General features: G+C 34.9%; 1 protein-coding gene across 3 annotated transcripts in view; it reads left to right on the top strand.

The window, feature by feature from the left end:
- Positions 1–385: 385 nt before the first annotated feature.
- The window catches only part of LOC126971151 (RE1-silencing transcription factor-like), a 42,196-nt gene continuing 26,966 nt past the window's right edge, over positions 386–15,615 (top strand). For 2 of the 3 annotated variants that reach the window (XM_050817300.1, XM_050817301.1), the window contains exons 1-11: positions 386–709; positions 1,026–1,196; positions 2,154–2,276; positions 4,972–5,059; positions 8,475–8,625; positions 9,947–10,070; positions 10,913–11,052; positions 12,325–12,410; positions 12,819–12,930; positions 13,757–13,974; positions 14,600–14,697. In XM_050817300.1, coding sequence (XP_050673257.1) covers positions 557–709; positions 1,026–1,196; positions 2,154–2,276; positions 4,972–5,059; positions 8,475–8,625; positions 9,947–10,070; positions 10,913–11,052; positions 12,325–12,410; positions 12,819–12,930; positions 13,757–13,974; positions 14,600–14,697 — 1,464 coding nt within the window. In that variant the 5' untranslated portion in view covers positions 386–556. The remainder of the gene's footprint in view (positions 710–1,025; positions 1,197–2,153; positions 2,277–4,971; positions 5,060–8,474; positions 8,626–9,946; positions 10,071–10,912; positions 11,053–12,324; positions 12,411–12,818; positions 12,931–13,756; positions 13,975–14,599; positions 14,698–15,615) is intronic. The other variant, XM_050817302.1, reaches the window with a different exon arrangement.

The following is a 15,615-nucleotide window of genomic DNA, read 5'->3' on the forward strand; positions in this document are numbered from 1 at the left end:
TTCTACATTCAAAATACGCAGCTGAAACTGAAATAGTATTTACATCGCTGCCTATTGACCAATAATATTTTAAAAAACTGGAGTAAACGCAGAAATGTATAGACATAGCAGTCGAAATTTATTATGGTGTCATTAGTGGCATGTACCATTTTTCGGCTTTGATTTTGTATGAGGGTGCATAATGCATTGTCTATATGTATAGAACGTCATTGATGACAATAATCCAATTCTAATACATTGAACTTCAAATTGCTAAAAGCATATTTTAACTAGTGCGACATCTTTTGAGTTCTAACAATATTTCTGGAAGAGTTGGTTTTTCAAGTTTTCTCTATTCTATACTAGATGGCATATCTACAAGCGTCATACAGTCGATGTTGACGAGTCGACAAGCGTCAGGCGTGTACCGTGTAGCGCTAGTGGACTGAATTTTTTGTACTTGTGAATTGTGTTGTATTTTACTATGTTGAATTTATCGTACGACGTAAAAATATCATAGGTTATTTACAAAAATCATAATTAGACATATTTAGTGATTGTTAAAAGTTTAGATAAAATGGAGACAAGAAGGGAAGCTTTATGCGGTTTCAATGTGTGTCGGTTTTGTTTATCTCCAGCGGGACCTTTACTAAATTTGTATGACAAAAATCAAATCTCAAAGGAATCAACAAATTTAAAATTAAAAATTTTAACATGTCTATCTATAGAGGTGAGTTTAACAACATTCAAAAAGTAAAACAAATACCTACGTACCTTGTTATGTATAATATAGAAAATAATGGCGCGAGTTTTCTGTAGGTTCTAATTAATATCGTGATCCATAGAAAACTTAAAGAGCATTATTATCACTACAATCCAATTATCAATTCCGTTTTATTTATGTAATCATTTGTATTCTATTCTTAATTCTATGATTTTATATTAGTTTTGGCTTTCTAGCAAATTGTGCGCCACCTGGTGGCTGTTTATCCTTATTATAATTTAAATTGAATGGAATTTAAAATAATGTTTTTCTTGTATTTTAGATTTTCCCTTCAGACAAAATGCCACAGTATATCTGTGCTCGTTGCAAATATTTCATGACAACATTCTATGAATTCAAGAAAATTTGTAGACAAGCAGATGAAATAATATTGAATTATCTGCAGAGGGGTACACCATTGAGAACTATGCCCTATCCTAGGGTTCTTCAAAAAGTAAGATAATTTTATTACACATATATTAATAATAGGAATTATATTCCTTTATTATATGCCTTTATATAGATAGGTTTGACCCAGTGGAATAATCTTTTACCAAAAAGCTAATAATTATGAGTAAAGTTTTAATCAATAGTCTGACGGCCACATTTTATGAAAGAAAAATTCCCAAAATTAGGTATTTTTTATTGTAGCAAGTATACCTGACTTTATTCACCACCACCACCCATATTCTGTTTTAACCAGAAGAATTACAGGTAGTGTTTCCAGCCTTATGGAAAGTTTTTTATATTTAAGGAAACACCACACATTGAGATGGTGAAAACAGGGGTGTGCATACCATATAGGCAATTAGGCAGTGCCTACCTCATTTAGAACCTACATAAATGTAGTGTTAATGTTGATTTAGTTTTATCTGTTTCCGTTATTCTATTACTACTTCTTGATTGAACACCCTCACTCATAAAATTTTATCGATACACAAATTCAATATTTGGACCTCAAAATGTAGTATGTACTGTCGGAATAAGGCGCAACTACGTCTAGTTAGATCTACAATGCCTACCTAGCTAAAAAATCATTGCACACCTCTGGGTGAGAATGATATCCAGGCTTAGGTTTAGCTAGAATAATACTATAATAATAATAATAAATTGTTTATTTCTTTAACAAAAAGTACTTAAAAACTAGGGGCAGGTGTTTCCCGTTAAGCTTATCGCCTGTGTTGGGAGTCACCGCTCTTTAACCTTTATTTATAACAAACAAAATTACATTATACTTAAGAGTTATTCATACATGTAAAAGTTAACTAATAAAAATATAATTTTGACTTTTTTTTTTTTTTTTTGTTTTTTTATTATACTTAGCTACTCATTATCATAACACAGTTATCACGACATATTTAACATATTATGTGTAAAATATGTTAGTAAACATGAGTAAAATATATTCCAGCTGTTTAAGAATAGCACTCACATAAAAACAATGAAGACAGTTGTTGAAGGTTCCACTGTCCAAGTTTCATCTCAAGACACTTCTGATACTGAAGATGAAGATGGCAATGTATATAATGTTAAGGTATGTATTTACAGTATTATTAGCCCTTGCCACCCACTTCGCTGGGTGAATTTTAAAAGAAAATAATTAAACTTTATTTATCTTATTACAAAAAAAATAAAGCTATAAACCATCTATGATAAATTTCACATCGTATGATGGCAGTTTCATGTAGATACGATCATATAGATTGTTTTGCTGTAAACCATGGCTTGGAAGTGGTTTGGAGTGTAATGGTTAATACCAGTTAAAATGAGTTTTTATATCTATTATTACAATTGGAGTGTTAATGTTATGAGAGTTGTTCAATGAGCATAATTAACCGGAAAATTCCGCAAGAGTCAAAAGGAGACAATTGTAATATGCTACTAAATGTAGCTTTAGTGGATTTTGTTAAACAAATATTAGGTTATTACATTTCATACAATTAAAATTTAAATTTAAACTGCTCCAACAAATTAATTTGAACTGAATTGATCCATGTTAAAACCGGTTCAATGAATCCTTTATAATTGACGAACTTAAATAACCGAGAACCTCAAAATTTCAGTACTTAGAAGGTAAAACAGAAGCCAATGAAAAGCTCTTGATGCACTAGCACATAATTGGTTAGAATTTATTCATTTGTAAACTTCACTATGAATAATAATTTTTAATAAATTCATTTGCAAAAATCGGGCAGTTTTACCAAAACAGATTAGATACAAGCTGTCTTTTTTGCCTGAATTTTTAAGTAATGAACATATATGCAACTAGTTGTCTAGACTCTGGGACAATTTTTCATCAATTCCATCGAAATGTAACGACACAATTGACAGAAACTACTTCTTACTAATTTATTAAGTATTATGTATTATGATGATACAAGCTACTACGAATTATGAAATAATCTGAAGACGCCATTGAATCAGGTTATTTACTTAGGTGCCCTTTTTTTTGCAAAAGAGTATATTTAAATATCTTATGTTGCATGTTAGTTGCCATACTCCTCTAAAACGGCTTGTTAGATTAGGCTGTAATCTATTTTTAATACTCCAGCTAGTATATATATTAGGAAATTTGTGGTTTGTTGATGGAAACTGGCAGTCAATGAAGAAACATGGTTTTTGTTTGTCACCAAAAGGAGAGGGGAGAATAGGTCTCAACTCATGGTAGTTAATCTTCAATCAATTGTAACTAACCTGCAGGGTTCACTTCACAGGCATTACATCTGTTTAACAGGTTTAGAATTTTTTTTTTATGTGTTTATTGGTGATTATTTATCTGGAACCTATATTTTATTGACACAGTAAAATCTATATATTTGCAATAAAAAAAATTCAGTTAGTGACATTTCAATACATGATATGACTTCATATCTATTTCTTGGTACTTTCAGCTCCTTATCAGTTTTTTTTAACAATCTATCCATCCACTTTGATTTTTTTTTATAATAATAAGGGATAAGACGGACAGGACGTTCAGTTGATGGTAATTGATATGTTCTGCTCATTACAATGCAGTGCCACTCAGGATTCTTGAAAAACCCAAAAATTCTGAGTGGCACTACAATTGCGCTCGTCTCCTTAAGACATAAGATGTTAAGTCTTATTTGCCAAGTAACTTCACTAGCTATGGTGCCCTTCAGACCGAAACACAGTAATGTGTACACATTTGGCGCCGTTGTGGTACCCATAATCTAGCCGGCATTCTGTGCAACGGAGCCTCCCACTGGTTTGTTCTGATTGGTGAATGCCGATCTATCCTCTCTATGTGAACAACAACAGGTAAAAATCATTGGTAAAGTTTGCTATGCTCTTGATTCCTATTATGATACAAGAGAATATGGGCTGTGGAGATCACAAACCATCAGATGACCCATATATTTACTTGTTAGCCCTCCTATTTCATAAAAAAAGTCTTAACATTCTAATGTGAATGTTACTCTATACTTACTGGGTGTCCCAGAACAGGTGGGACAAAAAAAAGGTAGGTAAAAGTTCAACATGTTACATTGTATCCAGTTGAACTTAGAATATTAAATTTATGCCAAAGGGAAATTAAAAAAAATATACTAAGAATTTGACATAACATATGATTTTAGAAAAGAATAAGTTGACAGACATTTAGTGTAGACCCAGACAAAAAACAGAATCTTTGAATGATTTTACAGCTATACTATGAACATGGGGTATCATGTTTCACATATTACAAATAAGCTCAATAACTCAAATTGAACCATTGAAAAACCATTGAACTTCTACCTAACTTTTTTTTGCTTATTTGAAAGTTAAAATGAGGTTTTTTGCCCTTGTCCCACCTTTTCTGGGACACCCAGTATACAACATACATAAAATCACACCTCTTTCCCGTATGAGTAGGCAGAGACCACTTCTTTCCACTTGCTACAATCCTTACATACTTGTTTCGCTTCGTCCACTTTCATTATTCCTTTCATACATGCTCTCCGGTTTAGGGTACTCTTGACCTGGCCTTTTTTCAAGATGTGATTTGATCTTGAAACATCCCCCTAGGTCTACCCCTTCCAACACTTTCATTCACCCTGGCCTTATACACTTTCTTCGTCAATAGTTCTTCATTCATTCTCTCGACATGTCCAATCCATCTCAGCATATTATAGTATACAACTACTTACTAAATATAGTTAATCTTTTTTAGCATTACATTCCTCTCACCAATTGATTTTTCTAAGTATTCTATTATCTTATTTTCTTAGATAAATGGTCCAGATGATGAAAACAACACGGCTTGCATTAAGGTGGTCACCAGTGCAGAACCTGAAATACCCAAGGGAACTCGTAAAGGTAACCCATTTCCATTGTCACACTGGCTTATATTTTTGTTTTAAAAATTGCTAGCTTGGTTTCTTTTCAGATTTTAGTTTTTATATTAGATCTTTTATTATATTCGCTTAGTTTGTGTGTTCATAGTTATGTATTCGTGTTTTATTTTAGTCTTAGGTAGTTTATACGTCTAGATAGACTGTGACAGATGTGAACACGTCGTATTAAATAGCGGCGAACAGTTAATCTCTATTTTCAGCAACGCATGTTAAAACAAAGCGACATAGGTACATATCGCGAATGTAAGACGCAGCACACTAGGGTAATAAAGGCCTGTTGTCTGCTGCCAAGAGTCTCTAACTAGACTTAAAATTATCTTTAGATTTTAGTACTGTCTGAAAACAGAGTTTAGATTTGATGTGTTTTTTCACAGGGAAAGTTCTTTTTTTTTTCTGAATTCGCTATTATCTTATTGAGCATTAAACATATACATTATAGAGAATATTTATGTGGATGATTCCAAATAATTATACCTAATTATGCCAAAGTGTACTAACTAAAAATTGTGTAATACTAATTTGGTCAGAATATCATATATATACTATAGCAACCCCCAGTAACAAGATCTGACATACAATATGTATATAGACAGACACAATTGATATATTTACCCCCAATAAAGCTTTTACACTTATCCGAAAAAGCAATGCTTGAGTGTTGTATGATATATAAGTATGAGCGATGAAGTCATTTACATGTGACACTCATTTAAGTATCCTCATTTAACCTCTGCTATAGTTTTTTTTTTATATAAGAGGAGGAGATGTTTAAGAAGCTCTTGTATACTTAATCCCAGAAGTGTGAAATATCACTTAAAAATAACATACTGTTTAGATAGATTCACCAGTGGGAGGCTCCTTTTGCACAGGATGCCGGCTAGATTATGGGTACCACAACGGCGCCTATTTTCGTCGTGAATCAGTAATGTGTAAGCATTACTGTGTATCGGTCTGAAGGGCGCCGTAGCTAGTGAAATTACTGGGCAAATCAGACTAAACATCTTAAGTCTCAAGGTGACGAGCGCAATTGTAGTGCCGCTCAGAATTTTTCAAGAATCCTGCATTGTAATGGACGGGGCGTATCAAGTACTATCAGTTGAACATGCTGCTCGTCTCGTCCCTTATTCTCATTATAAAAAAAATATTTGAAAAAGCGTCATCTGAAGTCAAATTTCTTAATATGCAATTATTGGGGTTGAGCAGGTGATCAACTGTAAAGTAGATCCTGTAGATGAAACTACAGCCCAAGAGTTGAGCAAGACTTACTGTTAAATTTTGGTGTAAATTCAATTTGTAAATTATACAAATTTAATTTGTAACACAGAAAGTTTTAAGATATCTCGGATCATTTGAAAAAATAATAATTTAGGCCTTTGGACCACGAGTTGACCATTGACTCTTGTGGCATTAAGCCCAATATTTTTATGGTTCGTACATTTTGGCATGGGTAGGTTCTGTAATTGTAGATGTATTTGTAATGTTTTTTTTGTGCTTGTTTGTTTTATTTTGTTACAGTTGTTTCTGCCTTTTAGATTTTGAAATTGCATGATTTACGTACACACGTTTTAGATCAATTAAGAGGATACATGCTATGTGCTATTCATAGCCCAATTTAAGGTAAATATTTTTTTTATATTTTAATAGATTTATATTTTAAAAAATCACTCATTTACTGCTAATTACTAATACTAACATATTACTAACAGAGTGCAAATCTATACATACTTCTGTATAAATTTGTAGTCTCTGTCTTTTACTACTCACTCGCACAGATTTTAAAATTGTTGAAATGATTTGTTTGTCTGCATTTCATTTTATAACTCAGACCGGCTTCTTTCATATTTTATTCGCATAAATCAAATTTTTATTTATTCGAACCCGCGCCTTGCAGATTAGTTTCCAGCATATAAGTTATATATAGCTCATAGATCTTTTAAATACAAAGATTTATGAACGCTAGGGTATGTGATGGTTGGGTCAGTAGTGGCACTTGCTGTGCTAAGAGCATTGAAGGCATGAGTTCGAAAGCCACATCGTCCACACATTAGTGTAAATTAAATTTGTCTAATCTTGATAGTGAGGAAAATCATTAAAAAAAATAACAAATTAATCTCATCTATATATATATAACAGATTTCCACGTATATAGTCACTCATCACGATATCTCTGGAACCATTAGAGCTAAAGACTTGAAATTTGGTAGGAATATTCTATTCACAGAAAAGAGATCAGCTAAAGACGGGTTTTCCAAAATTCCATCCGCAAGAGTTTTTTTTTATTATGAACGTCTGATGGGTCAGCTAGTACTACCATAAATTGGCGTGATGACAGTGGTAAAGAATGAAATGAAAGTATTCCAAAACAGATATTCAATAAATAAACGAAAATTCTCAAGTGCTAACTGAAACATAAATGACGTCACGGCACAATAGTCATTACCGCGTCGCTTGAGTTGTTATATTAGGCCTTGTCCAGATATAGCGAGCGACGGCGAAAGAACGTAACATACGTAAGCGAACTGAACGCGGGTCAAAGTCAAACTCCAAATCGAATAATTCACTGGCCAACCGCGAATAACGCGTGGACGTAAGATTTTCGCCGATGGAGACCAAACCCCGTTTCCTATTGGCTGTTGGCATCAATTGGCTGTAAACATATATTTACTAACAAGGTATCTTTATCATAGTTCATCAAAGGTATATTAACCTATTAATTCACCAGTTAGAAGACTCATTAGCTTGTTCTTTTTGATATTTGAACAGTATCGGGACGAAGCTTCCCTCTACGTTTTTGTTTTAGTAGTGAAGTAGGTGGGTGAAACCTATAAATTATGATGAAAGTAAAGGTAACTAAATACTAACTACCTATTTTTTATAATCTCGGTCATCGTATTGAACATAGTAGAGCTCTTGAAAATATCGAATGTAATACAAAAATGGTACTCCAAAATATATTTCGACACTAATATTGATTGATAATAATTATACTGAAGTTGAAAAATATTGACAATACATCAATATTAATGTTCTTCCTAAAATATATTACCCAAGCCTACTTCGGTGACATGGCTATTCGCCCCATCGTTACCTTAGATTTTTAGTTCTGTCTTTCGATCTGTCTCTTTCGCGCTAGTTTTCTTACGCCGTCATTATATTTGAACGCTGCCTACGCGTTATGATTGAGTTCTGATGCGTGACGTCACAATTGGCCAACATGACACGAGCATTTTCGCGCGTATTATAAAGTAGGGTAGATTAATAAAAATATCCGAGTTACAGCTGTCATCATGGCTATTGACTGCAACCTGAACTAATCCATCCATCCAAATCTGATTTATGTTATTATATGGATGGTAATAAATAATATGAAATAACAGACAGTACAGACAGATCACCGGAAACGGAGGTTGAAGAAGGGTGTTTCGCTTGCAATGAGTGTGACCGGACATACCCGCTCGAGCAACTTCTACAGCTGCATAAACAACAGAAGCACAGACCAAGAAACGTGGAGTGTGAACTTTGTGATGCGTAAGTATACTTACCTCTGTATCCTAAAGTATTTTAGGGCTTATAATAAAAATATGTAATGCCCTGTGTTTCCCCGGAGCATAAAACTAATAGGGACGTCCCTGGCCCAAGGGTGTCGTAAAAGACGACTAAAGGCATATCACCAGTGAGAGGCTTCTTTGTCGTGAAGTAGCCATGTGTAAGCATTATTGTGTTTCGTCTTGAAGGGCGCCCTAGCTAGTGAAATTACTGGGCTAATGAGACTTATGGGTATTTAAAGAATCCTGAGCGGCACTGCATTGTAATGGGCACCTCGTCCTGCTAATTTATACGTATCAATTACCATCAGCTGAACGCCCATACTGTCTCGTTCCTGATGGTGATAACATTAAATGAAACGACACCAATTCTCTGAAAAGAATGATTTTCTTTCACACTTTTTTGAGATGTTGCATGTATCCAACATCTCAAAAAAGTGTCCTCGTACACATAAGGAAAGAGTTGAGTTTTGAATAAATCAAGATGCTATCTATCTTCATGCTCAAATAGGGGACAATAGTATGATGAACACAACACAAACATTTAATAAAAAACATCTATATACTATATATCATCTTAATATAATGGTATATAATACTAATATAATATTTTACTGGTTTAGCGCCAATAACTTATTGTTAAATAATCATAAAACCAAATATATTAAATTCACCGCGCCAAATGTCAAAAATGTAGATGCGAATATTTTATTAAATGGAGAGGTGGTAAAACCAGTGGAATCTGCTATATTTCTTGGCATTACTCTTGATTCCAAATTGCAGTGGGGCCCCCATATTGAAGGATTGGCGAATAGGCTTAGTTCTGCAGCATATGCGGTTAGATTAGTATACTTTAGTTATTTTCATAGTATTATGTCCTATGGTATAAGTTATGGGGTAGTGCGGCCGATATTAATACTAACTTTGTGCTGCAGAAGAGGGCTATTCGCGCGATTTATAACCTAGGTTCCAAAGAATCATTAAGAGAAAAATTTAAAGAAATAAACATTTTGACTGTTGCTTCTCAATACATTTTTGATAATGTTTTGTATGTTCATAAGCACATTGAGGAATTTTCTAGAAACTGTAACATTCATAATGTTAACACGAGGAACAAACATAAACTTGTTATGCCTACTACTCGGTTGGGTCGAGTTAGTAAGTCTTTTGTTGGGCGATGTATATGCTTCTACAATATGATCCCAGAAAATGTACAAAACAAATGTGTTACGAAATTTCGTGTTTAATTTATTTTTTGTAATAATAACGTTAGTGTTTATTCTTATGCTCGGTTTTCTTTTCAGGAAATTTTTCAACAAATATGATTTGGCTGCGCATCAGTTGCGTCACTCGGATGAAATGCCGTTCCAGTGTGTTGTCTGTCAGAAGAAATTCAAACGACTCATACTATTGAAACGGCATGAGAAAGTATGTTATTCTGAATAACTTTTGAAATCAATCGAGCAAACAATTTTTTTTTATGCAACAGGAGCACAAACGAGCGTACGGGTGTTAAGTGTTAACCTGGTGTTAAATGATCACCGCCGCCCACAATCTTTTGCAACACCAGAGGAAGCACAGGAGCATTGCCGGCTTTTAATTCATCGGCCATATTTATTCTCTTCACAATATTGTGGATTGTATATTTAAGGGTGTTAAAATAAAACACTTTAATCAAATAAAATACTATTAAAAGGGTCGACATAATTTACTATGAATTAAGTCTTAATTAAACAAAGAACATTTAATATAACAAATAGATATTGCGCTGAAGAGGTTTGACGTTGTGATATCCTCTCGACAAGTAAATTTTGTGATTTTAAAGTGCACTTACTTACAATAGCCGTACCTATATCAAAATCTCATTAATTAATCCCTATTATGTCTTCTATAAATACATTTTATATCGCTACTTTTTTTATCACGAAAGCTCTGAATAAATTGACATATCAAGTCCGCTTTTCTTATTAGCTTCACAATTAGTTAAACTGCTTTCCTCTTTCATCTCAATAGCCTAATTTGCGTAGTATTAGAACCCCTAGAACTCCCATTGGCCTTCATTGTATATCATAATATGAGATGTCTAGAGTTTCTTGTGCCTTTTCTTTCCTCAGGTCTTAGGCAAACATTTTCAGGTGGCAGTTTATTACGTTCAGTGGCCGCTATAACAAATTATAAAAAGCACAAAGGCTTATTTCAAAAATAGTCGCCATATATATGTCAATAAATGGTTAATTTCGAGACCAACTTGCATTTGTTTCTTTTTTCAGTTAGTGCACTCGGACCTGCCACAGCTGAATTGTCCAAGTTGTCCCGCTACATTTTTGTCACTGGACCAGCTCTCAGTGCATCAACAGAAACACGTGGGGAGCGCTGATCGTTCATATGTGTGCTTGCAATGTAACAAATCGTAAGTAAATTCTATATATTATATTAGATACAGACACGCCTCTCACATAGGTGTATGAGACTTATAAATAAAAGTCATTTAGGTCAAACAAGTGAGAGTCTAAACATGAAAATTTATACTTGGTAGCCTACCTCAACCTGATTATTAGATAAATTGTGATAGCAAAAGTGACAATAAAAATATTAGAATATCCATTATTTATATATACATAGATATATGATAGATAGAGATACTATGACTGGTGAGTCTTTATTATATATAAAGTGATATCATTATTTTATTTATTTGGAAAACCAACAGCTTTAAAAACTTAAACGATACTTAAGATAATTACAGAGAGCCAATTAAAGGTTTCCACAATTAGTGCTAGAGTAGAAAAATTGAACTGACAACGTGAGCATATACAATTCGAAAACTACAATTTACATTATCATTAAAGTTAAAGTTAATGTAACAACTTAAGAAGATGTAGGGTTATTAGTAAAGAACTTGTTGCCTAAGGCATGTCTTACAGAGTCTACGCTTGAACAGAAGAGATCTAGATTATTATCACTACTTGACAGATTGTTGAAGCTATTACTTGCTCGCCAAGTAAAAGTATTTCTTTTATAGTTTAGGTTAGTGTGTTGAAGTCTTAGTAAATCATGCTGCCGCAGTAATCTAACAGGGGTATTGAATTGAAGCTTAGCAAGAAGGTCTGGACAGTCAATTAGCCCTTGGGCTATTTTTAAAAGGAGAGTAATATCGGCTATTTCGCGACGATTCTTTAAAGGCAGGAGGTGATGTTTACTGTAATTATATACACTAAGAGTAGCAAGAACACAACAATGCTGTAAATTGAACAAAATTATCTTAAATTAATTTAATGTAGATTATAATTAAGAAACATCGTTTTTACTACGGCTATTCTTAAAATTATTACATAATAATTAAAATAAAGTATACTCAATGTTCAGGCGTCTAAAAACGTGCACGGCGGTACTTAAAAACGCGTCAATGTTTTTCTAACATTACCCACAATGTTATGGTTGGATCTGTCACATTGATTTTATAGACACGTAATGGTGGTTGCTCGCATCATTCTTTATAAGAAACTTCTATTGTAATTAACGAGTACTTACATTAAACCGTTTTCTACAATTTACTCGATTTTATCATTTTAAATAAGTACTCCAGTAACTTACACTCAATAAGTCTTAAAAATACTCAAACTGTGATTTTATTATTTCCTAATGTCATTATAAATGAAACTCGTTATTATTATGCTTGCAGATACAGCGATAGATCGGCACTCGCGAGGCACAAGTTGACAGTGCACGACAAAAACCCCGAGTTTGCCTGCCAGTATTGCCCGGAGCGTGAGTCAGGCTACAAAACCGATATTATATCTTATTAATACTAGATCGATATGTTAAGAAAATCACTATGAACACACAAATAAGCAAAACTCTCTGACTGTGAATTAGGCTTATGCTAGAAACTAAATTAAATAAAAGGAAATTTATTAAATAACAATGGACATTCTCCTATAAGTGCAAGCGAGAGGGAGCTATCGGTAATACCGCTCCCTCATTACGTTATACATAAAAACTGTGTTTGTTATTCTTCTGGTGTCATCACTTGTCACCAGGATCTAGATGCGTGTTTGTCCTGCTAATAGAAAGATTGTTGTCAACTAGCATGAACTTAGTACACAGGTGTATTTGTATTATATGAAGGCATATTACTATGTGTTATATTAATATTGTTATTAAATATTTTTTTAGGATTTTCGTCAGTGTCCAAGCTAACCAGGCATATTCGGTCTCACGCAGGTGACCGGCCATACCCCTGCAAGTTTTGTGAGAAAAGCTTCACCAAATCACAACACTATACTAGGTAGCAACATATTCATATATTTATATATTTGATAATCCAGTGGGAGGCTCCTTTGCACAGGATGCCGGCTAGATTACGGGTGTAGATGGTGGTAGTGGGTGTGTTGTTGAAATTACTGGGCAAATGCGGCGTAACATCTCGTGTCTCGAGGTGACGAGCGCAATAAAATTGTAGTGACGCTCAGAATTTTGAGCGGCATCGCACTGTAATGGGCAGGGCGTATCAATAACTATCAGCTGAATGTCCTGCTTGTCTCGTCCCTTATTTTCAAATTATTCCCTTATTATTATTATTGTCCCTTATTTAAAAGAAATCTATTTAATTCTTAAGTGTCATACTGATAATTAATTACTTATTATAAATCTATGTTGGTCAATATTATGACGGTATTTACATACTGAAATGCATTGAAAATTTGATCTAATTTCTCGAGCTCATTTCTCATAATTTTATTGATTTAGTACTGAGCAATGGTATCAGTATGTGCATCTGTTAGTGTGAATACATACATGTTACCATTCCATCTCAGCCGGAAGACATACACTGCTGGACAAAGGTCGCCATGACGATCGGTTCTGCGCTGCCCTCATCCAGCCTACTCCGGCGATTTCAAGGACTTTACTGCCGCAACGGCCATCTGTCCGTCGAGCTATGCTACTACCACTTAAGTTCCGAAACCATTTTTGGCGGTGACTTTGATTCTTCTACGGTTCTACTCATTTCTGATTCGATATCGCAAGGAAACTCTGAGCATAGCCCTCTGAGCGAGAATGAGCTACCTCATAGATATTACAATAAAATATAATTTAATTGATTTCGTCACCAGACATTTGCGTGTAGTTCACCGCAAAAATAGCACGGCCGCGAGCGAAGTGGAGGCAGAGAGTTACCGCTGCGAGGAATGCGAGGAGACCTTCACGAGCCAGGATGACCTGATCTTCCACTCGGCGGTGCACGCAACGCAGAACCTGACCTGCCCGCTGTGCCAGGAGAAGTTTGCCACTGTCGATGACGTCACCGCACACATCAAGTCGCATGTCAACGGTAATTATTATACTATTATCAATGACTCGATGGCCGCGGTCACACAAAGCGAAGACAGTGATCTAAGAACTATTTTACCTCGAAACTGTTTTTTTTTATGGAAGAGAGGACAAACGGGTCACCTGATGTCAAGTGATCACCACTGCCTACATTTTCTTGCAATACCAGAGGATCACAAGAGCGTTGCCGGCCCTTAAAAATTGTACGTGCTTTTTTGAAGGTACCCATGTATCGTCCTGCAAACACCGCACAAGGAAGTTATTCCACAGCTTGGTCGTTCATGGAAGAGAGTTCCTTGAAAATTGCACTGTGGAGAACTGCCACACATCTAGATGGTGACGAAGATATCCTAATTTATGGCGTGTCGTGCGAAGGTTGGATTCGGCGCTGGACTCAGGTCAAACAGCTCTTCGGAACATCCCTCGTGAAAAATGCGTAGAAGACTCACAATAAAGTGACATCTCTACGCAACGCCAAATGATCTAGCCGTTCACAGAGAGGTCTCCGATAATTTGAGGAGAGCTGCGTTGCACCCTGTCAAATGGTTTAATTTTTTTTAGGAATCTAAACACAAATTGCGATGTTCGATATAATTAATACGATATTCAAAAATGGTTTTTTGCAGGTCTCGAGTTTATGTGTGATTTTTGTGAACTGGTCTTCACTAGCAAAGAGAAGTTGGATAACCACATTGCATCTGCCCATGAAGAAGAGTTTGAGAATGTTAGTATATGGTTCAAAACTAATCTCTGTTCACGGGTAATGTGTAATATGGAAATTGGCGATTGTTGATTGGTCATCATGAAAAACATGGCGCACGCACGTTACGAACAAATCTTAGTCTCAGGCTAGCGAAACTCTAAGAAAAAAGCGATTCACTCGATTGTATGAAACGTGCAATCATTCACAGATGACAGCTATAATCTTGTAAAAAAGGAGCTTATCATCTTAAGTATCACATGGTGCTAGGGAAGCTTTATTACGTCCATACGTGCTGAAGTCCTATATTAGACATTCTCTGTGAACAGATAGTCTTTAATCTATAAATACAACAGATATGTAAGCAGGCCTAGTCTGCACATTAAATTTCTTAAAAAGAAATTGTACAGATTGTACTTATTTTAACGTTACATTTTTTATCTGTGCGTGCATGCGAATCTCAGAAAAGAACACAGCTCCCCTAAGAAGTAAAATCACATAAAAAGGTCGGATTGCCTTTGTTCACAAACATGTGGCCGACCCCCGTGCCTCTCCAGTGACTTACAAGAAGCTATGGAGAGTGGTTCAGAGATATCTGATTCAGCTGCTACCGGCATTGGGCGGCATTTATTATATTTTTTATGACAAAAAGAAACAAGACGAGCAGGATGTTCACCAGACGGAAATTGATATGCCCTTTACAATGCAGTGCCGTTTATGATTTTAAGAGGAGGTTATCAACTGTAAAGTAGATCCTGTGAGCCACAATATGAGAGTTGAACAAGACATACCAACCATGCGTCACTCGAACGGTTAGCTCACTTGGAAACAGCGATCGGACGGAACCCGAGAGTTCGGCAAACGTTCTTGAATTTGTCTATTTTAAACGAAACTAAACATATTAAATATAATTTCGCTTTGCTTATGGGGATGAAGATTTGC

Source organism: Leptidea sinapis, chromosome 23 (genome assembly GCF_905404315.1).
Source record: "Leptidea sinapis chromosome 23, ilLepSina1.1, whole genome shotgun sequence".
NCBI lineage: Eukaryota > Metazoa > Arthropoda > Insecta > Lepidoptera > Pieridae > Leptidea > Leptidea sinapis.